The sequence below is a fragment of the Orbicella faveolata genome, unplaced genomic scaffold (assembly GCF_042242905.1).
Source record: "Orbicella faveolata isolate gen_17 unplaced genomic scaffold, um_ofav_v1 contig_47, whole genome shotgun sequence".
NCBI lineage: Eukaryota > Metazoa > Cnidaria > Anthozoa > Scleractinia > Merulinidae > Orbicella > Orbicella faveolata.
Window position 1 is genome coordinate 10170578 of NW_028301577.1, and position 26461 is coordinate 10197038.

Consider the following 26461-nt stretch of genomic DNA (forward strand, 5'->3'; position numbering starts at 1 on the left):
TGTGACATGGTGTTTAGGTAGTCAGTCAAAAAATAGAGTTTCATAAATGAATTTTACTAAATGAAAACAAGAAATGCAGTTACACATTATAAATACATCATTTATTATTCAACTACCCATGCCAATAATACTAATTATTGTGTAATAGCCCTTTTCACGGTTACCTTTGCTCATTTGTATCACAATAAAATCTAGCATGTAGGTGAGGCAATTTCGGGCTATTTTGTAGTTTTAGCCCGAAATTGCCTCGCATCCACGTGGATTAAATTGTAATGCAAATGAGAAAAATTAACCGTGAAAAGGGCTATTGAATAACAAATTCATGGAACTTATTTTGCAAAAATGTTCAACTGCCAAGTTCTGACTACTCATTTAAAACTGTATAAGTCAATAACTAATAAAAGTACCGTATAACCCCAAACTGAGCAACCTCAAGCATACTTTTTAGTAAAATAAAACGAAGACAAAAAATGGAAAAATAACAAATAGAAGACGTCATTATACACAGTGCATACCAGGATATGAATGATGTTTCTTTCTGATGTTTCTTTCTGATCCTCATTTGCCTCATGTGAAGGACTTCCGAATTACCTTAAGCCTCTTTCTCAAAGCAAGTTTTGGTGCCCATCCTTTCATATGAAAATGAGATTTCATTCACATGCAAATTAAACTCATTTTCAAACGAATGGTTGTGCACCAGGGCCTTGCTTTGATAGAGAGGCTTAGGCCAACTCAGAAATGGGTTATTCTGTGCTGATGTAATTAGTGTTTTCAAAATTGTATTCTCTATTTTGAAAGTTGTATTCTATGTGTTTTAACACTTCTCATGATTTTCTTCAGTTGCATAAGCACAAATAAAAACTCCCCGAACATAGCAACCCTCTATATTAGTACAGTTGCGGATCCAGGGGAGGGGCCTGGCTTCCCCCTTATTTTGGGTAAAAAAAAAAAAAAAAAATCACAGAAGGAAGAAAAGCCGTCAGGGCAAGCAAACCCCCCCCCCCCCCCCCCCCAGCTCAAGATCTGGATCTGCCACCGTAGTGGGCATGCTCACTACTTTTGGCAACGTATGGCACTTGTCTAACCTTCCTAATCAAATATGTAAAATCCCACGTTAAGCCCTGGGCTTATATAACTTCATAAGGGGTTTTGGGTGGGCTTATAAACAGGAGGGAGTTATATCAGGGGGGGGGGGAGGCATATAAGTGGAATAAAAAAATGTTTCGGAACAATGAGATAAAACTTATCTGAGAAATGAAATAAAGCTGACATAACATGACATTTAGAACTATTAAATTTATAATACAATTATCATGCATCACAATAAACAGGGAGTTTATTTCCAAAACATCTAGAAAACACTAATGTGACTGGAACAACTAGAACAGAACAGAACAAAAGTAAAAGAACTACAAGCCTTCACATTATCAGTTTACACATTAGATGGGCTCTATCCGGGGAGCTTACATCCGGAATAATTTCTTTGTTAGCAAATAGAATGGCTTATATCTGGAGGGGGGCTTTAACATGGGATTTTACGGTCTAAGGTGTTCCTAGTTTCAGGTCAAGATTGATTTGTTTGAAATTTCTTCGATACAGCTGCCAGGATTCTTTGAGTCCAGCCGTTCATTTTCCAAGACCATGGCCACACAAAAAAAAAAAAATTTAATTTTTTAAAATAATGGAAATCTCTCTTCCTCCGCTCAGTTCTTCTGCACTTGTGTTTGAGACACCTCTGTGTCAATTCTGAGCTCTACTGAGATCAGTCTACCATTTCTAACAAGCTGCTGCCAGGCTTTCAATTTTTGTGAGCCAGTAATGCAAGTAGTTTAGGGGCAGTTCCAGATCCTGACCCCATGGAAGGTCATAGAAATATTTCTAAGAGGGGGTGAGGTGGGGGGGGGGGGGTTTAAACCAAAATGCCTTCTGTGTGGGGAGGGTGAGGATATTTTCTTGCTCAACACAATCTGAGAGAAACTGTATGGATTTCTGTAGAGATACACAACTGAAACAGCATAGACTTTCACTAGGGGCTGGGCATCAGGCAAATTAATCGGCTGTGAGGATGATTTTGCTGGCCTGGTTTGACCATGTAGAGGAATGTTTTTCTTCTCAAGAATTCAGTTCAAAAAGTTTTGCCTGCCAGTGAAAACCAGTTGCCCTTCTGCTGAAAAAGTTAATGAAACTTTGGGGCTCAACTCTTTGATGTCTGTTATAAGCAGGGGAATATTTGAGTGTGTAAAGAGAGATCTCTATTTTACCAAGTGTTTCCTGGCTGAGTGGACCACAAAGGAGGCAAACAAAACCAATAATTCAATTTGCATGAGAAGTAAAAATTACACAAAACATGCTCGAACCATCAAAGGAGGACCAAAAGGTAAAAAAAGAAAACTTTAGAAAGATTTCCAACAATACACATGTGGTTCAATGTTGCTACTATCCAGAGCTACTACTGTATACATGTTTTCTATAAAAACAAAAAAAACCAGAACACCATAATAGTTACCAGAAATGATTTGAGAACAAAGCCTATGAGCATTAATTAAAATACAATGGAGAAGCTTGCTGTACACACTTGTCACCATATGATATAAAAACAGTTACGCAGCTAAGCATACAAGTCATTGATTAATGGTCTGTGACAAATGCAGAGTGTAGATAGACCTGTAGACTGTTTTTTTTTCCTAAGTACAAGTACAAGGGCTAACTGAAAATAAGCTAACCCATTCAGGTTAACTAGAACACTGTTTAGGTTAAGTTGAGTGCACTTCTACAGTCTGCATTTGTCCCACACCCTTTGATCACTCTTAAGCTTGGACTGCATCAACTACTCTTTGGCATCATCAGCTTCCATATCTTCAACTTTGGTGTCATCACCTTGAGCTGCAATGAAAAAACAAATGATTACCTGTTAATTTTTAAGGTGGCTAGCAGCAGTTTCCGGGGTTCAGAGCTGCTTCTCTGAACTTCATCCACAGAATTTTTTTTTCAAAATTTGCAAAAAGTTGCATCATAACATGCTATGTACAAGTTTAGTGACCAGGCCTATGTGGCCTAGAAGCATGTGTGGTGAAAAGGATACCATGTTTTCGGAGTGACCTTTTTAGTATGTGATGTTTTGCTTTAGCATGTTTCCAGTTTCAGAAGTTCAAGCATGTTCCATAAGTACTGATCAAGCTCGTCAGTGACCAGCGTTTTAGGCATCATAGTACAGCTTATATCCTCCCTTTGCATTTACTTTAGAGACTTTGCTTGCTTTAGAGACTTTGCTTTAGAGACTTTGCTCAACATGCCTAACGTGTCACGTGAACAATGAGTGCAGGGCTCAAAAACAAGTGCTGTCCGGTCATCCGGGACAAGTGGATTCTCCTTCTGGGCAAGTAACTTTTCATTCTCAATTGCTTGATGGGCAAGGGCTCACACAAGTCATCTACCAACTAAATCATTTAAGTCCTGTGGGTGACAAGGATAGTTTGGTGGCAAGTGGACAGTGCGTGGAGCCTTGAATTCTTACGTTTTTCATCTTGTGGTTGGCAAGAGTGGTGCGAAGAACTTTGGTGGCTAGGATTATAATTTGTGTCCACAGACTATAGCTTTGAAACAAGTAAAGATACCCCTGGGTCTCCTTAAATCTCGGGGAGAACACTGAAGTCATGTGACATTATATATCATTACTAAATTTGTATAGATCTCACTACCATGAGTAAACTGATGGAAAATTAATCCACAATGATACTGACACGTACAAAAGTACTAAATCTGCTATGAAAACTAAAAAAAGTGCTCTGAGGGAGGAAAGAATCTAGCTACAATGTACTGACACATCAAAGAGCAAATCCTGTTTTCAAAATTGCAAAAAACCTTTCAGGGGATGATTTCCACCCCCTTGTATGACTGAGGGTTAAGACAATTTCAATTTCTCTTATGGGGAGCAGGGAGGGTGCAGTGGTGAGTGCACCTGGGATTGATTCCGGCCCAGTGCCATATATACGTGGATTGAGTTTGTTGATGGTTCTCGCACAGCTCCAAGGGTTTTTCTCTGGATTCTCCAGTTTTCCTCCCTCCACAGAAACCAACACTCCAAATTCCAATTCAACTGGGATAGAGAACCCACATGAAAACCAGCCAAGGCTGATGTGGCTTCCTCTCTAAATATAGTTAATTATCTATTGAAAGAGATACCTTCAAGGTCAGCAGTCCACAGAGTCAAGTTGTCCCTCAAAAGCTGCATTATCAAGGTGCTGTCCTTGTATGACTCTTCACTCGTTGTATCCAGGTCCCCAATGGCCATATCAAAGGCTTTCTTTGCTAGGGCACAGGCCTTGCCCTGCTCATTGCAGATCTCATAATAAAATACGGAGAAGTTTAAGGCCAAGCCCAAGCGGATTGGGTGAGTGGATGGAAGACTCTCATTAGCTGTTTCCTCTGCCTTCTTGTAAGCCTCCAATGCCTTGTCTTGAATTTCTTTTACCCCAGCAATTTCAGCTTGATACCTGTAGTAATCACCCTTCCTGTTTAAAAGAAAACAGTTAGCTCATCTTATAGAATAAAGGATTTCATTTAACATGGTGGATCCAGGAAATTCAGAAAGAGGAAGTCATGGCAGTTGGCTCAATAAATTAGGGGAGAACAAATTAATTTCATTTGCTCCTCCTAGAAAATTTAAAATCTTTGTCCTCGGAGATCCGTTACCTGTATTCTGGGGCAGCTGTAACAAAAGAGCTGTGGCTTTGATTAATTCTTGGGTTGCACTGTGTGTCACACAATTAAAAAAATAACTCAAAAGCCATTCAGTGTATAAAGTCAAGAAATTATGATGTTATAGGGGATAAATAAAGAAGACATTTCTCCAAGTTTTAGGGCTACGAGTATGTTTTCCCAAACTTCAAATATTCATCAAAATATTTTGCACAAATTTACAGAACCCAGTATGGATCTGCCATGTTGGTGTACCTCCACAGTATACCAACATGGTGGCTGGAAAGTAGTGTAAACATCTGGAACTTACTTTGGCTATCTAGGCCACTGATTATCTGAACTGATCATGAAAGCAAACATTTAAATAAGCACTTGTCCTAATAATTCAACTTTTAAAAAGGCAAAAAATCCCAAGATAAGTATATATTTTTCGACAAACGCGTTCATAGCTTTATGTCACGCAGTGCCATAACTCTGAAATTCGAAATGTGCCTGTTTTCAGACAAAGTAAGCTACTGAGCTGAAAAGAAAATTTGTTAACTTTACTGCCTCTTAAGTCTGATGACGATAACAACTTTGGTGGCTCTTTAGTATTGGATTTTAGAAACTGATGACATCATGTGCAAACCAAGAATAGATCATAGATCATTATAGTGAATTCCTTAGGTAAAGGGGAGAGGGTAAGGGAGGGGGGTTAGCAGCAGCCCCCATTTGCTGTGTAACTCTCCCCTCAAACCCACCCATGAGCTACAGTGTACATCAGATTGTCCAGGTCAAGGCCCATAAACACGCAAAAAATTGATCAGGGACAATAATTATTTATTTTACTTATGTTTAAAACTGGATCAATGGATAACGAAATTCAAGATTTTCATTCAATTAGCCATCACGGAATATGAAACATCATACCATGCTCTACAAATATGGTGTGGAGGCACGGTGGCCTCATGGTTGGTGTGCTTCTCTCCAGATCAAGCGGTCAGGGTTCGAGCCCTGGCCGAGGACATTGCTTTTTGTTCCTGGGCAAGGCATTTTTACTCTCACAGTGCCTCTCTCTCTCCACCCAGGTGTATAAATGGGTACCGGTGAACTTAATGTTGGGAGTAACTCTGCGGTTGACTAGCATTCCATCCAGGAAGGGGGTTGGAGGGAATAGAAATACTCGTAGTTGCTTCATGCTACAGAAACCAGGATAAGCTCCAACCTGAAGGGCCACTTGGCTCGTATGCAGACTACAAATATGGTAAGCATACATATAATTTTTGGGGTATTTTTTCTATATTTTGCAGGCATTTTTTATAAACCAATATTATTCCACTTGTGCTTGTTGGATACAAGATGACATGTACATAATGACTTTTTCTTAAATATCAGTCTATTCTGGTACTTACATTTTATTAAGGAAAACCTTGGATTCACCACTTTCAGCATTAGGAATAAGGCATTCATCAAGCAGCTTGATAATTTCATCACAAATTTCATCAAGCTCCTTCTCTATTTGCTGCTTGAAGTTCTTGGTAATTTTTCTGGACTTCTCATCTTTGCCTTCCTTTTCTGCCTTTCCCTCTATGGAAGATATCATGCGCCATGCGGCTCTTTTAGCCCCAATCACATTCTTATAGGCAACAGACAGAAGATTCCGCTCCTCAACTGTCAGTTCGGTCTTGGTCGCATTCCTTTCTTCCACAACCTTTTTCATATACTCCGCCATTTCTGAAGTGACAAAAAAGAGGGGGATATGAGGACTAGCAGTGTATCAGAGCTTACTAGTAACTGATTATGTGTACAGTATGTACTGCAAGAAATTTGGATGATTTAAAATTAACAACTGGTATATGAATCACATGGTCTTAAGGAAAACTTGGTAATGATACACGTGGTAATATCATTTTGCTGAGCAAGCTTACAATCAATGCTTCTTTTCGGTGGCACAGATGACAATTAAAAAAAAAAATTAAAATTTGAGAGATCGCCAATTTGGTACGAGGGTACTTTTTGTTGGCTCTAAAACAGGGTTAAAAATAAGTTTCGGCTGGCTTTATTAGAGGACAGACGTAATGATATATAGATGGCATCATCAAAATTTGTTTTATTTTATGTTATAAAAAAGATAGATTCCATGTTGCATGCATCCGTTCAGTAAAAAATCATAGAAGACATCAAACTGTCGAAAGAACATCAATTACACACTCCGCTATTGCCTCACCTGCCACTTTTTTGTTCTTACCACATTTTGGTGTCATCTGTGATGTATTACTGAATAGATGGACAGCAGTAACATGGAATCTATTCATTGAGTTGATATTTAATAAACATAAGTTTGGGTGTCTCAAAAACTATGACCTAAGATCAAAGACCTTAGTTTTTGAGATCCTGAGGGAGACTTAGGTCTTAGTTTTTGAGATTCAGAGGGGCTCTTAGGACTTAGTTTTTGAGATTTGGAGGGGGGTCTTTCTGAGGGAGTCTTATGTCTTAGATTTTGAGATTTGCAGGGGGTAAGCCTTCGTTTTTGAGATTCTGAGGGAGTCTTAGGTCTTAATTTTTGAGATTCGGAGGGGCTCTTAGGACTTAGTTTTTGAGATTTGGAGGGGGTCTTTCTGAGGGAGTCTTATGTCTTAGATTTTGAGATTTGCAGGGGGTAAGCCTTCGTTTTTGAGATTCTGAGGGAGTCTTAGGTCTTAGTTTTTGAGATTCGGAGGGGGTCTTAGGTCTTAGTTTTCAAGATTCTGAGGGGGTCTTTTGAGATTCGGGGGGGGGGGTGGGTTAGATCTTAGGTCTTAGTTTTTGAGACACTCATATAAGCTTATATTTGCAGGGTGTGGAAAACATAAATTTATACTTCACTACTCAAAATGTGAAAAGATTTATGAAACCCAACTCCTTAGGAAGGGAAATCAACTGGATAATTTGCTTCTTTAGTGGCCAGTCAGGATGACAAACCTGACTCGGTCATAGTCGTGCCTTGTTTATGACAAGCGTCACTTTCGAGCCACAGTCGGCACAATGTGAAAACGCGTTCGTACAAATACCTAGTAGAAGCTAAGGTTCGCAGCAAAGAACAAACTTTTTGGCATCCAAATTCTGATTTTCCCAGGGTTTCACAGTTCACTTTGAGTCCGGAAAAAAAATGCCTAAAATAACGAAGGATGTCCTTAAGCTTAAGCTCATATTTTGCGGGCGAAATTGACGAATCCACGACGGCTTACCTTACCTAAATAGCAGGACAGATTAACAGAAGTCTACCTGGGAAGTGTAAACATCATTCAAAACTATAGTTTCAGGAAATCTGAATCCGTGAAATGTTTATGGTAAAATTGAAAAGAAGCATTTAATTAAGCTTATTTGTTGTTTGCCAACGTACCGATAAAATTATTTTAGCGCCATGCATAATTAGCTAACTACGATCAGAGGATTCTAACATAACAAAATGGCTACTGACGGTATAAAAACCATCCCTTTACCTTCATATCGCTCAGCTTGCTCGGCTATCTTGGCCACAAAAACGTTATCTCCTCCGCCTGACATTTTACCGCCGGAAAATGCAATGTAAGATTCTCGGCAAGAGTGAGGCAATAGTGGAGAAGTGTGAAGTTCAAAGTTGCGCGAGCCTGCAGTACATTCCACAGAAAGAGGTAAAAAACATGCGCCAAAATTTCAAAATGGCGGCCGCGTGGAGCGAAATAAAACCAAGTTTGTCCCACTCAATTTTAAATATCATGGAAAAGCTTGGCTTCCAAACGATGACACCAGTACAGGTAGGCAAAGAAATAATTTAGTTGTTACCATGTTAAGTGCTTTTTTAATTTGACTTTTCTCGTTACATTCAGACAGCCGCCATTCCCTTGTTTATGTCAAACAAAGATGTCGCTGTTGAAGCGGTAAGCTCATCAATCTCTCCCTACCAGTTGATTGTTATACATTGCCTTTGCTTTCCATGATAGTTCTGATTGATCCCCTGATTGATTTATAACGTTTTGAAAGCATAAAACCTCACAATCTCCTCCATCGATCTTGCCAATGTGCATATTTCCATGAGAAGCTTACGTAAAAGCGGAATCAATATAAATAATAACATCCTCGGTTTTGGGACAGGTTACAATGAAGACTAACCCTAACTTTGACCAAATACTGCCTTAATTATAACACCAGCGTCAAATTAGCTGTAATATAGTCATACAGCAGCCACGTTGGGGACAGGAAAGTGGCTGTTGTCGAGAGGTGGCCATTATGGGGAGGTAGGGGTGTAAATACAGCACCTGTTTTTTTTTTTTTTTCAGAGGGTTCAATATTTTCATATTACCAAAAAATGCTCATTGTAGCACAGAAATACCTAACACAATCAAAACATATCAATAAAACAGAAACCACACAGAGACAAGTCAAAGATCAACAATGTGCTGTACAGATCAAGTTTTGTGACCTTTTGCAATGAAAAGTGGGTTTTTGTATTCATCGTTGGTCATTTGTTGATTAACTGGCCATTGTGGAGAGGTTATTTTGGTAGTTTGGGATGCACTTTGGTGACCATTGCTGTGTTGTGGAGAGGTGGCCCTAATGTAGAGAGGTTAAAATAAGAGTGAATGTATGGAGTGTTCCCTGCGACCAAAAGTAATGACTGTTGTAAAGAGGTGGCTGTTATAGGGAGGTGGCATTAGGGGAAGTTGGACTCTACTATACTGTAACTCTGAAACAAGCCCTATTTGCTAAAGCTAATGGTTCAGTCTATTCCAAGCCCCTTCATCCCCCTCTGAAAAGAGCCATAACTGTTGAGCTAACCACTAGGTTAAAACCTGAGTTTCAGTCTGAAGTCTGCAGTGTCAAATACAAACTGCAGACTGCAGACTGAAATTAGCTTTAAAGCGCAGCGGTTAGATTTTAGTCCGAGAAAGGGTTACTTTTAGCCCTAATGTCAGAGTTAAAGCCAGTTAACTGATTTAAGATTGGAACAGCAAAATATGACTTTGTGTCATGAACATACTTTGTAGCTCTTTGATTTGTGATTTGCAATTTCAGGTTACAGGGTCTGGAAAAACCTTAGCATTCTTGATTCCTATTGTGGAAATTCTTCTTAGAAGGTTATTAGAGTTGTTATTATTTTCTAAATACTATGTTATTCTGTACATAAGCTCCTCTGCTTAAACTTCAACTACAGAATAAAAAGGTAAAGATGAGCTCTCTCTGGTGAAGTAGATATACCATATACAAAAATATTTATTTGCACCCTGTAATTCAGAACCTGTTTAAGAACCTGTTTTAAGCTTGATTGCCCAATAGATCTACCACAAACCTTTATATAATAACAATTTTGCGGGATTCTTGTGTATGTGTGTGTGGGTTTTTTTTTTTTCGATCCTGCCTTTCTCTTGTCGTCCACTGACCTTCTCCAGGATATTTCTAGGAGTCCCAATTGCTCTTTTACCTTCTGGTCTCCACCCCAATACCACAATAGATGGATTCAGCTAATGTGTTTACATCCTTGGTGCACTGTGGTGCCCTATTCAAATCATGTGATGGTTTATCAGGGCTCAATAATAGTGCTGTCCCATTGTCCTGGACAAGTAGATTTTCCCTCTGGGCAAGTAACTTTTCATTCTTACTCGCCTAATGGGCAAGGCCTCAGGCAAGTCAACTGCTAACTAAATCATTAAAAAAGCAAACTGACTTTTTTGGGGCAAGCAAAATTTGAGACCAACTTGTCTCAAGGGCAAGCTGGAATTCACGTTTTTGTCACACCCTGGTTCATTTGGGAGGTTACAATTGTTCTGTTCGTACATATTCCCATGCAATCATTTGTGTGTGACAAATTGCACAATTGTTACTTCCCAAATGAATCATCATATGGTCTGGATTGGGTGGCAGTAGGATGTAATCATGTTAATTAGCCAAATCCATCTATGCCATCACTGTATGTCTTTCCATGAATAATGTTTACGAAAATAAGTGATAAAAAACAGTCCATTGCAGGGCTTACCACTAACAGTATACATAAATAGCACAGTGGGTTTCTTAATGTACTGCTAAAGTGAAAAGACCATCCTAAACATCTTTTCTGATCTTTTTGTATTCCTTGGGCTGTGAAGATTTGCTCTGTCCCAGTCAGCTTTTGGGTATAATTTCTATGCCAATGGCATTGTGAAATATGTGATCCACAAATTCTGATGATGTGGTCTTCTTTTTTGCTTCTTTTCTTTCTTTTTTTTTTTTTTTGCAGGGAAGAAAAACTCAAGAAGCATGATGTAAGTGGTTTGTTGGATTACATGTAGTTAATGCAGAAACAGTAAATTTAAAATTCTATTATTGCACTTTTCAAGAAACCACATATATGCAATTGCCCATCCCAAGGAAGGTTATTTAAAACTCTGAGGGAGTGAAGGGTTTCAAAACCCAAAGCATTTAAAAGAAAGTAGGAAGGAGAAATGGAATTTCACAGAGGATTGGGGGAGCTACATGTGCATGTAGCTCTCAAGCCAAAGAAAAACCTTCTGGATATGTTGTAGTTTAAGATGTATTTTAGGTCAGAATGATTTCAAACTAGTTTAATTTTCGTCAATGGCAAAGTGGGAATCTTGGACTAAGAACTTAGTAGACCAATAAAGGTGAGCAAATTTGCAGTGATTGCTAGCATGGCCCAGTGGAGATGAAAGTTGACTACAAAGTCAGAGACTGTGTGTTTGAATGCAGGTGAGTACTAAATAAAATAAAGATTGGGGGGTGATATGGGATCCTGGCAGTGTAGAGTAGGGTAAGGTTAGGGGATGGGTGATGTGCATGTTATTCTTTTGAAGAACCCCCTTTCCCCCTCCTCCTCCCCCCCCCCTCCCCCCTCTCAAAAAAAAGAAGGTGAAAAAAAAAAAAAAATTAACCCAGGGTGAAATGAAGTAACCTAGGTTGAAATCATTCTGACCTGTTAACTACAACATATATTTTCTTAAATGGCACAAAAAACTTGTTGTTGGGTACAATTTTTGGGTGGTTTATTTTTAGAGGTGCTAGGGCATATTATCAAATGGAATTTTGCATCTTTGAAACATATTTTTCAGGAAGACTGAAATATGTTTCCTTTTCACGTAAATTATGTTACTGAGTAGTGACACAGTAAATTTATGAGTTCTTGAAACATGAAATATTCATTGAACCAAATAGTCAGTGTGATTCTGTTAGGTTGGCGCAATCATCATCACTCCCACGAGAGAACTAGCAAAACAGATTGATGAAGTCTTGAGAACTTTTACTGAAGATCTTCCTCAGTTAAAGTAAGTTTGTTTCTGTTCATAATTTTCCTGCATGTGTTAAATTACATTTAGAAAACACCATGTAAGAAAGCATACACTTAAACCTGTCCTTCAGTCTATTAAACAATTAGATTATGAGCTCAAGATTTCTATCACGTGATAGTTGACAAGGGCGCAGCCTGAGTTAACTATCACACATTGAAATCGAGAGCAAATAATCTAATTGTTTTAGTATATGTCTACTAGTCATTCAAATTTTAACTAAATCCTCTTCATAGACACTTCGAAAATGCCAAGAAGTGGCCTTCATTTTGTTGACAAGGGCACACTGCTACTCTACTCACCATCTATCACAGAATAGATAGTGAGTATTATAGCCAATCAGAGAACAGCGCACATGATAGAATGCTAGTTGATTTATACTAAAACTTATTCGTAAGTATAAATCAACTAGCATTCTATCACAAACACTATTCTCTGATTGGTTACGCTACTCACTATCTACTCTGTTGTAGATAGTGAGTTGCTCAACAGTGTGCAGTTGTTACCAAAATAACAGCCACTTCTTTGCGTTTTTGAAGTGTCTGTGAAGAGAATTTGGATAAAGTTTTGAAAGACTAGTAGATTTATACTAAAACATTTACTAGATTATTCGCTGTCAATTTCTACATGTGATAGTTGACTTGGGCTGTGCCCTCATCAGCTATCACACAATAGAAATCTCAAGTTCATAATAATCAAACTGTTTGATAGAAACACAGAACTGGCTGAGCTGTTGATGTAATGATGGTGTAAACAAAGAGAATTTACATTTTGATAACAAAATAAGCAGGTGATGTTCCATTCGTTTTCTCACATTGTTTGCTATTCATGTAATATATCAAACATGAGAGACAGTGTTTCATTGGAATATCCAAACACCAAGAAGAGAGTTGAAAATACGATGCACAGGAGGGTATTCGCAATTTGAGGTGTTTGGATAGCCAGTGAAACACTGCCTTGAGTGTTTGATAGAAAAACCAAAACTAAGGAGTAATGTTATGTGTAGACTATAATGCATAGATATGTACTCCGTAGACTGTAGTGTAAGTTTAATTGTAATTGTTGTAATTGTTCAAGCAAATGAAAAAAACAAAAAACAAAACGCAGAAGTAAAATCATCAAAATCTATGCTGATTAAGATTGGGTATCCAAACCTCCTTCACGGTTGTGATTTTCTTTGTTTTTACTTGATGAATTATTAATGAGTTTGAGAAGAGAAATAGAACACATTTTCTGTGTGTCTCTCTGCAACATTTCTCATTCTCCAAAAAATGTCCACATGTGTTTCTGTGACTTAATAGCAACAAAGAAGATGTTTTCCAGTTCTTGATGTTCTAATATTATTATTGATAAATTATTTGTGTTTCAATTGCTTTGAATGCTGAATTGTGAGGTCAAGTCTGGCTAGAGTTATTTTGTGGCTTTCTTGGTTTAAACTTTGATACTCTGACTGATTCAAATTGCTCTTCTCCACCCAGTGTTTTAAATAGGTGGAAATATCAGACAAAGTACTTAGCAGGAGATAGCGCAATATGATTATAATATGTGTCTTCTATCAAGTGGGCACTATCCAATTTCTGGATAAGGCTGCCCTGTCACAATACATGTATTTTGAGTCACTTTTTCTGATGAGCAGAATTGCATGTACTTTCAAATGGAAAGAAACATCACTGACAATAACAGTTTCTAAGGTAGTAAAGACAAAAAGTGATACTTAACTGAAAATTAACAAGAACGGTTATGACTAAGGAAGATTAAGACAGACTACAAGCAACAAACTTGAAGAAATTGGCCAATTTTTCCAAGATACACCTTCATTCTGTAGCTCCTTTAATATGGCTTTGACCTTGGTCATTTACTCTTGGTGATCGCCTGAACATGCCTGCCTTCACCAGCTTCAACTTTCCCAGCAATCTGAATTTCATATTATTTCAGTATATATTTCACAGTACTCTTAATAATATTCCACTATTCCCTCTGTAGTTTTATGAGAAGAGAAAATCTCAGCTGTTAGGTTCTGCTTAAATAAGTTGATGGACAAACAAATCAGTGTGAAATAGATGTCTTAAATGTTTTATTAGTAATGTTTTTTTTCAGGCAGTTACTGCTGATAGGAGGGGCAGATCCAGTGGAAGACATACAGAAATTCAAGTTAGATGGGTGAGGAATTTTGTTACAAAAGTCTGATTTTTCAAGTTGTGTTAAATTAAAGACACATTTTTGAGGGATATTTGGGAAAAAAATTTTCACGTCAAGTAATTTAATTTTCTATTTCACTCTACACCATCATGCCCTGCTCTACTCTTCTCCACTCGACTCCACTCCACACCATGCCACACCCTGCACATCCCCTCCCCACCCCACCATGACAGGCCACACAATGTCATGCTACAACTTACTGTTTAAGCTCTTTTTACTGAGAATGTACAAGGCCTCATCAAAACATCTTCTTTTCAATTTTTGTCTTTTCAAAAGAGGCCATATTCTTATTGGCACACCAGGAAGACTAGAGGATTTGTTCACGAGGAAACATGAAGGATTTGACTTGGCTGCTCATGTTCGATGTCTGGTGAGAACTGTTTGTTGAACTTTCACCAATTATACTTTGACATATTCTCTTGTCTTTAAGCTTTCAATAAACAAAGCATTAGAAGCTAAGAAATCTTTCCTCTCCTACACCGTACCCCGAAGCTCTTCATGTTAGGATTAAATAATAAGTATAGTACTGCTAACAGACAATAATTTTTAATTTTTGCATTGTAAATAGGAAGTCCTGGTGTTGGATGAGGCAGACAGATTATTGGACATGGGTTTTGAGACCAGGTGACTGGAACTCACTGTTGTAAAAATAATTGATAATAATTTTTTTTTTGTACATAATTGTATGAGCACTTGATGGTTCATTAGATTATAAGCCATGTGGGAGACCCATGCGTATGGGGGCAATGTGCCTAAGTGAATAGGGCGTGGGACTCGGAATCCTTAGGTCGCACGCGGGGTCAAGTCCCGCTCTGACCAGCAGCTGATTGTTCTTGGTAATCCCAAGGTCAACTATCAGCCAAACTTGTAAACTGACAGCCAGTCTGTCTCCTGCCAGTAAGGGATTTTTAACCATATTTTGTGTCATTGGCCCAGAAAACCCCCATTGGTTGGAGGGGAAGGGGGGCGGGGGCGGGAGGAAGGGGGCAGTGGTCAATTCCAATGTGTATAGTCATGCAAGAGATGGGAACACTCATCTTGGATAGGGTTGCATTAAGCTTAGTCATTTTTATAATAAAATAATTTTGTAATTTTTGATTTTATTTTTATTTTCAGCATAAATGCTATTTTAGGTTTTCTTCCAAAGCAAAGAAGAACAGTAAGTTTTGATCACTGGACTAAATGCTTGCTTTAGAGATATTGTTTACACACATTTTGTAACATCCTTTGAATAGAAAATTGCTTGAAATCAAGCATCTACATGTACTTGTTACAGACAATTGGACAGAGGTATTGTACAGGCTGATTTTTCTGCAGTATAAAGCTGCTAAATCCTCAAGCAACAACTTTGCTACTTTCACAATTCTATCACTTGAGCAGTATCATTGACAAGAATTTGATCACATTGTTTATACGCAGGGCCTGTTCTCTGCTACCCAGACAGATGAAGTTGAGGCATTAGTTAGAGCTGGACTCCGAAATCCTGTAAGAGTAACAGTCAGAGAAAAATATTCCAAATCCAAGGTAAGCATGGGTGGATAAGGTATGGTAAAAAATGAAGTCTGCATACAGTACGAGCCTAGTGGCTCATCAGGCCAGAGTTTATCCCAGTTTCTGTAGCATGAAACATCTAGGGGTATTTCTACTTCCCCCCTGGATAGGATGCTAGTCCATCGCAGGTTACCCCCAGCATTAAATTTGCGGGTACCCATTTATACTCCTGGGTAGAGACAGGCACTGTGAGAGTAAAGTGTCTTACTTAAGAACACGAAAAAATGTCCGAACCCAAGGGCTTGAACCTGGACACCTTGATCTGGAGGTGAGTGCACTAGCGATGAGGCGACTGGGCTTCCAGGTTTAGATCTCTTGATGGCCCTTAATTTACAAACTTGTATTGTTTTAATTTTTCCCATAGTCAGAGCAGAGGACACCATCCACACTAAAAAATTTCTACACAGTAAGTTGTTTTTAGGGTCACATATTGAATATGTTTCTTCAACAAAGCCTTTGTAAGCCTTTGTAATCTAAATATAAAACAACTAAAATATATAATAATAAAATACACTTGTAGACAGGAGGCCATTGTTGGGAGGTTACTGCAGTATTGATCGGCACCCAGGGGGACTCCGGTATAAAAAGGAGGGGGATGTTCCTCGGAAAGATTGAAAAGATCCCCTAAGAGGTACCAAGATCCTGTTTTGTGGGCATGGCTTGAAATGTTTTAACCCCTTAGAAATACCAATTCTACAACAGTACCACATATTAACAGTCAAATTCATTATTTTTAACAGCAATAAATCAGTTGATTGTTAAATACCTCCTGTCATATTGTTTTGAGCTCTAAAAGGTACCATGAAAGCTCCTGCTGTGGACCTTTTGAGGCTGAATACCCAAAGAGGTGCCAAAACCGCTTTTTTAACCCCTAAAAGATATGATGAGCACCCCTGTCCTTGTTATATGGGAGTGCTGGCATTGTGGTAGCATGAAAACTCCTGACCATTTACAGAGAGGCTGCAATAAGTCAGTTGAGTTTGGAATAATAATAGGATATGATACGTTACGATAACTCTATTTATGCATGGTATTTCCATCACTGTATTTATGATAATCAACTAGCTACCTGTCTTCCTAACTACTTGCAATCAAAGAGTACAAATTCCAAAAAAATAAAAACTGCTTTTCATGGAGGCCATGTGGAAAAAAATTCACTTAAAACTGTGGCAACTTAGTGTAGTCTTGAACTTGGTTAATGAAGTTGCTCATTTGAGCTGCACTGTACGAAAAACCTCTCTTCAGATAATTAGTGCGAAGTTGTGGAAGAACTAATACATTTTCAGTACTTCTTAAACAATAATTCTCTATCATGGTAGGCCTGCAATGCATGCAGAGAGCTAGATAATAAAGCTCTCTGCACGCATTGCTGGCCTATGATGATAGATCATTATAATCTATTATCATAGGCCTGCAATGCATGCAGAGAACTAAATAATTAAGCTTTCTGCATGAATTGCAGGTCTCTGATAATAGATTATAATTTTAATCCCATGAATGTTAAGTTTAATGTCATTCTGTTGTAGATTTGTCAAAGTGCGAGAAAGTTTTCAAGATTAGTGGCCTTTCTCAAGACAAGAAAAGTAAGTGACAACAGTAGGTCTGTTTCTCTTATTTGATTCCTTCTATAGGTACATGTTGTATTTCTTTGATTTCTATTTTTTTCTTTTCTGTTCAGACCTGCAAGAACATGGTATTTTTTAGTACTTGTGCTTGTGTCAATTATTTCTCAAAGGCTCTTGAGAGGTTAGTACAAGCTAAGAGAACCAGCAATCATTTACCGACTATCAAAAGAATTATGGTACATTTTCAGTTATTAACCATTAATTCCATCGACATTAAACCTTGGTGCTATATACAAGAATCGTGCAGTTATAGGATTATAGTCGCACTTCCACTAACGTCCACCTCTCTACAGCGGCCACAGTTTTTTTAGTCCCGGCAGACAGTGCATACATTCACTCTTATTTTAACCTCTTTATAACGCCCACCTCTCCACGACGGCCACGGCCACTTAGGAGCATCCCAACTGCGCGCAAAATCTCTCAACAACGGCCAATTAATCAACGACTGATGAACGGCGTATAGAAAAGCCTATTTGTACTGCAAAAGTTCGCAAAACTTGATCCGTACTGCGCACTTACGGGAAAAAGCGCGCGTTTCTCTTAACCAGTGAGACTCGCCTCCTAGCGTTTATTTGAATAATAATAATAGGCAATATGACAGACCTAAGAGATTTCATGAACTGTAAGTAAATGTCCCGAGAACAATAGGCATTCTGCGCGATGTCGTTGGTAGCGCATTGTCATCATTTTATTTTAGATTTATTGTTTGAAAAAAAATGTTGCACTTAAAAAACGGGTGTCAGACTACACTCCTATCTACCCATAACAGCGACTTCTCTGCAACGGTCACTTTTCTCCCTCCCCAAGGTGGTCATTGTGAAGAGTTTCGACTGTATGAGTGTACATTTTTGTGATTGCTGCTGTGGAGCAAGATAAAATATAGCTGATAAGTAATATATATGTATTTTTTTATTTTTTTTTTGCAGGCTTCTTTCAAACGTTAAAGTGTTGTCTATTCACGGCAAAATGAAATCAAAACGGCATAAAGTTTTTGACGCCTTCAGGAAGCTTGCGAGGTAAGCCAGTTGTAAACATGTAGTCACTGATACATGTCAGTTACCTCGTTAACCTGCAAATCTGTATCCTTGCAAATTACCACTATTGGTTCTAACGATTAAAAACTGTGCTACGCCAGATACGGAAAACCACTAAAAAACCGCCCTTTAGATGTGTAGATGTGGCCAAAAAATATGTGGAAAAGTATTCGAGGAAAGGGCCCAAAATCAATAACCTAGAACATTTTACAGTTTCACATACAAGGTGTTATAAAAAAAAAAAACTTAATATAAAAAGTGGACGAACACGAAAACTGACTTAATTAAAATGATCTAAATCTTTCACCAAAAGCCTAAATGGTCCCTAAACGTCCCATTATACGTTTCTACAAACAACAAAAAAAAGCTAGGTAATTGATTACTTGCCTATCTTATCATGACCAATTTGTAGAAAAAGGGTTGCTTTATTCGATTTCAGCATTTGTACGTGGTATGAAATAAAATTCAAGGTAATAAAACTTGAGGTAAATCACTAATGTGAAAACCTACCTCTTGACGTTCAAAACGCGAGTCGAAAACATTAAACGTGACGTCTGGCTCTGAGCACGTGACCGCTAGCCTTTTGCCGTTTGCGGTAAACGTGGATGTAAAAGTCTCTAATAAATTTCTGACTAATTTCGTCCCTTAAATTGTCCGAAATTACATTTATGTTTATTACTAACTTGCTGTTTCAGTGGTGTTTTGGTCTGCACGGATGTCATGGCGCGTGGAGTGGACATCCCTGAAGTGGACTGGGTCATACAGTTTGATCCTCCAAGCAGTGCAAAGTAGGACTCGTTTCAAAAATTGTTAGAACCTTTTTTGATTCACAGTGACGCTGCTACTTTGCGCGCAGCACTACTAGAGAGTTTATAGCCTGGTTTTCACTAGCGGCGCAAACACGAGCCGAACACAATAGTTCTTATTTCACCGTGAAAATGGCCTTGACACGGGCATAAGCACAAGCGCAAGCACAAGCACAAGGATCAATTTTTTTTTTCTCCCGTGCTTGCGCTTAGCTTGCATTTGCGCTGCAACAAGTGAAAACGAAATACTGCTCAGGCATGACACAAGCACAAGGATATTTACCATACATGGTTATGTTTGGCCAATGAAAACACTGGATCCAGATTACCTAGCGCCGTAAAACAGTTTGGAAGGTTGGGATGATTTTGCTTGTGCTTGTGTTTGCGTCGAATTTCGTTTTCACTTGAGTTATCCCTTTTGCTTGCGCTTGTGCTTGCGTCGCTAGTGAAAACCAGGCTGAAGCAAACCACGACTGCAACTTGACGGCGAGAGCGCCACCAAACAAAAGGTTTAATGAGAAAAACAGTAGCAGTGTTAGGGATTGGGAAGGCAAAACAGGCAAATGAGCCTATGGCCCGTGGCATTGGAAAGTTATGGACCATGTATAAAAAGTTTGAGTCATTAAGATAAGTATATGGTTAGTGCCGGCACTCGACTCCTGATCGAGTGGTCCGGGTTCGAGCCCAGGCCGAGGACATTATGTTGTGTTCTTAGGCAAGACACTTTATTCTCACAGTGCCTCTCTCCACCCAGGTGTATAAATGGGTACCGGTGAACTTAATGCTGGGGGGTAACCCTGCGATGGACTAGCATCCCATCCAGGGGGGAGTAGAAATACTCCTAGTTGCTTCATGCTACAGGAACCGGGATAAGCTCCTGCCTGGTGGGCCAACTGGCTCGTATGCATACTATGTCTTATTAAGTGTCAATGGGTGACTAAGATATGGCAGCAATGGCCAATGGGATTTAGATTTTTGCAGTTGGAATACAGTTAAGATTTAAATTCTAAAATCCTGAAAGTAGTTCTTCCTGCGTCCATTTTGGTACTTTCTACTAATTTAAGTAAACAAAATTTATTGGTTTGGTAAGCAATTCTTGTGCTCTTTTTTCCAGTGCCTTTGTTCATCGCTGTGGAAGAACGGCAAGGATTGGAAACCAAGGTAAAGCTAACGTGAACATCACATATACCACGTAGAGTACTTGTGAAAGAAAGGCGCGGTGGCCTGGTGATTAGCCCGCTGGTCTGTTTACTGTCGCTTCCCCTCCTTTTTTCTTAGTTATAAACGAGCGAGCGGAGGGTGCATGCAAGAGCAAACATTCTGGAATTCCGGGAGCAAAATCGAATAGAACGTAGATTTTTGGGAAGAAATTTTCGAAAATTCGGGTTCACCTTGTAGGTTTGTCCCCTTTTCCGGAAACTCATCTATCAGTCCGGTCCAGTACACCGCAAAATGCTGTTCACTTCGCCACTAGAAATTTCTGGAAATTCAAACGGGAATGTTTGATCGAATGTAGTGCCCCCTTTCTCTACTCAGATGTACAAACACCGTACTGGCTAATTGTTGGGCAACTTTGAAAAAATACAAGTGTTGTGTATCATTGGCTGCCAGTATCTCATTCAGAGCTGAGGAGTACTGACGAGTGTTCTCCTGTTTGTGATGTTTTTTTTTTTTCTGTTTTTGTTTTGTTTTGTTTTGTTTTTTTTTTTTTGTAGGAAATGCTTTGTTGTTTTTGCTACCGGCTGAAGAGTCTTACGTGGAATTTATCTCCATAAACCAAAAGGTGTGGAAATGGTTGAATTTCCTTCTTTTAAGGGAGACCTGGCAGCTCGTCAAGTGTGATCGTCTGTGTGGCAGCACTCTCGAGAAAGACTGTTGTTGGTAGCTAACGTTTTTCACAGCTTGAGTCGAAGTCATCTTCGGGCGGACTCAAGAGAAAAAAAAGTGTTTGTCTTGTGACAGTGTTCAGTTGTTTAACTGAGTGGTTAATTTTTTTGTAATGTGATTGTTTGATAAAATCAACCAATTCTACTGGGTTAAAACTGTTTTAAAATTAAAGATACTCCCCTCCCCTGTGAAAATAGTGGTCCTTATACGCAAAACACTTACCCCCGAACTTGAAAGATTGGTTTATGATATACTGCAGTGGTTAATGTTCATGAACCTCTCAGGAAGGGCAATATTATATTATAATTTCACAAATTAGACTGAGTGATTTCAATCTAGTAATTTGCTCAGTTGAGACTAGAGTGGGCGACAAATGTAGTTGGGACAATTTTAGAAAATCACACTTCGAGATATTTAACTCCTTATTCTATTTCAAATGCTTCTAGCGATGTAATTCTCTGAAATCCTGATATCTCTGCCTCCCCTCCCGATTCGATGCTATGCAGGTGCTGTGGTCTGCGTTGTCTGAAAGATAGGAAAAGCAAGATTATTTGGGAGTAGAGGGGTAGGGGTAAATGTTTCTAAGACGATTGGAAATAGAATTTTACCGTCGTGAAGTGTCTCAGCTTTTCTGTCTCTCATTGTAGTTCTGATTTTGCTTTACGTTACTCTCTTGAGAGCAGGTACCTCTGCAGTTGTTTGAAATAGAAGATGATGGAGCAGATGTCACGCCCAAGCTACGAAAAATGGCCATGAAGGACAGGTAGACAGTAAACTGTTTGATTCGAATTTTTTATTTGAAGTGGCTTTTACATGATTAAATAGCTGATTGAACTACAAGAAGGCCGAGAGAAAGAGGGTATGACTATAGGAGACATGGAGAAGTATGGTTGAGATGGAAGGAAGAGGAGTAGGTGAAGGAAGAGGAGGAATAGGAGCGAGAGTAGGAGTAGGAGGAAGACATGAAGGGAGAAGGTGTTGAAGGGGAGGAAAAAGGAGGAGGAAGTTAGAATGAGGGGAGGAGGCAGAGGAGAATGTGAAGTAGGAGGCGTAAGCGGCAGCGGACTCCGGAGGAAGGGGAGGAGTGGGAGGATGAAGAGGTAGAAAGCAGAAGAAGCTGCGTGTGGACCACCGCTAATGGTGCTGACGGGGTTGCTTGAGGGGAGACTGGTTAACAGTTCTAAACGTCCTTCCTCTGAATGTTTGAAATGTTGCCGCAGCACAATCCTCTTGTCATGACTTGTATTGACACTGGGTACGATCGAGACCTGAATCAATGTTAACGACTTGTCTCTAGATCAGGTTTCTTCACTTTTAGTCTTTAGTCTTTAGTATTTACAGGCCTCGGAATAACATAGCAGGAGAGGAATCTTGATGTTATCAATCGCACATGTCACGGATCCCGTCATAAAAAGTTCATCTTCCAATCCCTCCCACCCCCTTCCACCCTTTCCCACCCCCCGTAGCCCGGTGCTCGTGACTTGAAAGCCGCCGTTATGTAGGCTCCAAGCCCCAGCCGTGTGTTCCATGTTCATCATTCGCCAATGTAAGATATTTACATGAATGTGTATTGCCTATCATGTTTCAGGGATGTATACGAAAAGGGAATGAAGGCTTTTGTCTCATTTGTGCAGTTCTACAGAAAACATGAGTGCAGTCTAATCTTCCGATCAAGTGGTAAGGAAATGAATTTTTGTGTTTTCCTGAAAACTTGGCTCCCACCATGATTGAAGAACTTTGGACTTCAGTTCTAGTTCGCACGTGCAACCCAAACAATAACAAAACTATGCCATTCTTTCTTATTGCATTTGATAAGTTTGATTGACGTGGGACAGTGAGTAAAAACGACCGCGAAAACTATGAAAGTATTCAAAATATAATGCTAATGCGCTCAATACTGTAAGAAATTACTCTGTGGAGTCAACTTAGGTTATACCGTAACGGAAACGGGGTTCAGAGCCACCTTTTGAAAATTTAAGTTGGCTCTGAACCCTATATACAGACAGAATTATTTGTATGTGTTGTGTGAAATTGCCTTTTCTTTCCGTTTAACTTTTCTAAAGATCTAGAACTTGGAAAACTCGCCACCGGATTTGGCCTTCTCAAGTTGCCCGTCATGCCAGAGCTGAAGGATAAAACAGTCGACTTTGAACCAGCAGATGTGGATGTCGAGAAACTTTATTACAAGGACAAAAATAGGGAAAAGCAACGGAAGCGAAAACTGCAGGAACAACAGGACTCCAACCAGGATAGTTCGATTCAAACCAGCTCGAAGAAGAAGAAGAAATTCGGCAACGATTCTGTGGCCTGGTCCAAGAACAAGGAGAAGAGGGTGAAGAGAGAGAAACGGAGGGCACGAAGAGAATATCTGAAGAAGCAGCGTCAGAAACATTCATTTGATAACGACGAACTCGAGGACCTCGCGCGGGAAGCAAGCTTGGTTAAAAAGCTTAAGGCGGGAAAGATCAGCAAAGAACAGTTTGATTCGCAATTAGGAAATGATGAAGAAGAGGAAAATTAAGAACTGTGGGGAATTTTATTTGCGCGTTTTTAAAGCAGATGAATTCAACTTTGGGTGTTTTGTTGTTGTTGTTGTTATTATTTATTTAGCTATTTGTTTACAAAACAGACACTATAGAAAATAACACAAGTACACTGATGGGCCATTTCCGATATTTAACTCTAACTTGGTTCCGAGGCTTAGGATGATGAAACAAAAGAAATTAATTATTCATTCCTCAGCCTCGATGTGATTCCTTTTGTTTTATTCCCGGAGCCAAGTTAGAATTTTACATCTTGAAAATGGCCTATTATAATACAATGATTAACACTAAAAAACAATAGAAAACTTTCACTTCTTGGGCGCGCTACCTACAATCCCAGACAAAAGTCTTGGGACACCAAGCAAGTTCTCCCCTCCCCTCGCTTACAATGTTGATAATGGTGTGAATTTTTCCATTTTTGTTGAAAAAAACGCGACATTTTCCAACATTGATTAGAGGAGATGGGGGACACGTGGTCCGGCTCAAGTGTCCCAACTAATTGAAAATTCTCTCAAAATTGCACGAGCCTTTAGGCAAGTGCAATTTGAAATAATTTTCAAATATCACGAGTAGAGTAAATCCTTAATCCCCCGTAGGAGAAAAGATGCCGGCTGTACATTTTACCACAATGCCTTGCGAACGTAACACAGCCTGTAAGGCACAAAGAAAGCCAACTTTTTACAATATTTGTCCCTGGACTAAGGACACTGAGTAGCCTAGGTTTGTAGATTTTATAACGTTTCTGTACGTTTTTATGAACGTTGTTAAGGTTTTCGTGCGCTAAGTAAATATACCAGTCGCCATCTTTTTTCTTACGGAGGATTGCTCGAGCTTTCATACGATTACTCATTTATTATGACTGAGATAAGCACGAAAGCGCACGCGTTTATTTTCACTGCGGTGCAAATTAAAAATGATCGATGAATTGGCCTGCTCTCAGCCAATCACGATGGAGTAATTTTCTCAGTTTTATAATGAGGGAGTTTAATCAATGTACAGCACCGCAAATGATTCCCGATTTGGACTGCAAATGATCCCGAACCGCAAATGATCCCGCCGGAAAACGATGGATGGAATGGGGTTTGGTTCCACGTTGTTATTTATTTTATTTATTTTATTTTCATCATCCAAACGATAACTTTAATCAATCTAAAGAACAGGTACTGACAACGTAAACTACAATTTTAAATATAATTCTCATTAAAATTAATTTGATCTCATTATCTCTTGACAATTCTTCTGAAAACTCACGGAAAAAATGAAAGCTCGTAAACAGCGATACCATTTCTCAATTGGCTCGATCTACAGGAATAGCTTAATGCTAGTTATCAGAAGACTTACAAGGCTTTTTGGGGGCAGAGCTCAGTCACAGTGGCGACCAGATTATTTTTCGGTGTTTACGTGGTCACGTGAAAAGTTTACGTACTTTCGCATGGCACATTTTACAGAAATAGGCTTACCTCGCAATTGAGGTTAATGCGAGGAGTCTTTTCAAATGCAAATAACATAAATCTCTTTATGTCATGATAATCCTCGCATGATGAGCCTGTATTGTAAGCTAGTTCCAGTTAAATACGAATATGGCCTGTTGTATTCAAATTATTGTTTCGTGAAAGCCAGTGTCTGCTTAAGGCATTCACGAAATATGCACATCGGATAGGCAACATTTAATGTGCTCTTTATATGAATACACTAGCGCCAGTGTCGTAGCTACAGGTAGAAATAATCAGATTTGTCTTCGCGAATAAGTCTGGTTTTCCTGTGGCGCATCGTTTTTATTGACGTAACCCAGGCTGTTTACCATGCATTTACCCAAAAATTCCGGAAATTTCGGTTCTAGGTCGACCAACCGGAACATTTTCGACAGTATACGGGACGCCGAAATATTGGAGTGGAAAACGTGCTTACCATTCTCAATTCTTCAACGCTTTCTTGGAATTTATTGATCAGCCCGAGGTTGAACTCGTCCTAGTCTCTTTCGTGAAACTGTTTTTTCCCTTTATCGAGTCAACTATCACGCCAGAGTCAAATTCGTTAACAAGCGCTCACTTCTACGCTATTCGCTATCTACAACAGGATCATGGATAGTGAGTAGCGTAGCCAATCAGAGAACGGCATTCGTGGTAAAACGCTGGTAGATTTATACAAAAACTCGATAGAAACACGGTACATGTTTGCTGTTTCTGTTCCTAGATGTCACCGAACTAACGTGAGGTCCGTATTGGAGAAATATCATCGTCGATTTCTTGTTATCTTTGCAGGTTCGTAAAGAAAAAGAGGGAAACCAACATTTCTTCAATACGCACCTCAAGCAGATTTTCCTTTTCAGCGCGGACTAGTTCAGCGATAAACGATACTACGAAACAACGTAAATTTAATTCAGAGTTGGTACATGAATGTAACCACCGGGAGCACACAATCTTGCTGAGTAGGAAGAGGGTAAATAAAGGAATGAAAAGAGTGATTGAATAGTTCACCTTTGTTTCCTGTTGTCATTTCATACGCGACCTTACAGGGAAAACCGCAACCTACAAGTCCTGCGTAAACTCGTACCTAGGCCTTTTCGCGCTCTACGAATGTTTTTTTTTTTGGTTTGCATATAACACTGACGTCAATGTTATATGCAAACCAAAAAAAAAATTCGCAGAGCGCGAAAAGGCCTAGGTACGAGTTTACGCAGGATTTGCAGGTAGCGGTTTTTCATGTAAGGTCGCGTAAGAGATGACAACAGGAGACAAAGGTAAACTATTCATTCTTTTCATTCCTTTATTTACTCTCTTCCTACTCAGCAAGATTGTGTGCTCCATGTGATGTAACGAACATATTCAGCAGGTAAAAATACGG

The 26461-nt window shown here is 39.2% G+C and overlaps 2 protein-coding genes across 2 annotated transcripts; one reads left to right on the forward strand and one right to left on the reverse strand.

Moving 5' to 3' along the window:
* Positions 1-33: 33 nt before the first annotated feature.
* On the reverse strand, positions 34-8288 carry LOC110048431 (uncharacterized). The gene is made up of 4 exons (XM_020754226.2): positions 8160-8288; positions 6090-6411; positions 4183-4511; positions 34-2883 (listed from the first exon to the last, which is right to left on the reverse strand). The coding sequence occupies exons 1-4, from the start codon at positions 8221-8223 to the stop codon at positions 2828-2830; spliced, it is 771 nt and encodes a 256-aa protein (XP_020609885.2). The 5' UTR covers positions 8224-8288; the 3' UTR covers positions 34-2827.
* On the forward strand, positions 8238-24837 carry LOC110048397 (ATP-dependent RNA helicase DDX55-like). The gene is made up of 20 exons (XM_089278825.1): positions 8238-8453; positions 8526-8576; positions 9712-9773; positions 10910-10934; positions 11860-11951; positions 14070-14132; positions 14448-14541; positions 14740-14795; positions 15288-15330; positions 15591-15695; positions 16087-16128; positions 17249-17305; positions 17401-17468; positions 18274-18363; positions 19077-19169; positions 20302-20348; positions 20903-20970; positions 21758-21837; positions 22663-22751; positions 23138-24837. Exons 1-20 carry the CDS (start codon positions 8238-8240, stop codon positions 23593-23595), a joined length of 1899 nt encoding a protein of 632 aa, XP_089134951.1. The 3' UTR covers positions 23596-24837.
* The last annotated feature ends 1624 nt before the right edge of the window (positions 24838-26461 follow it).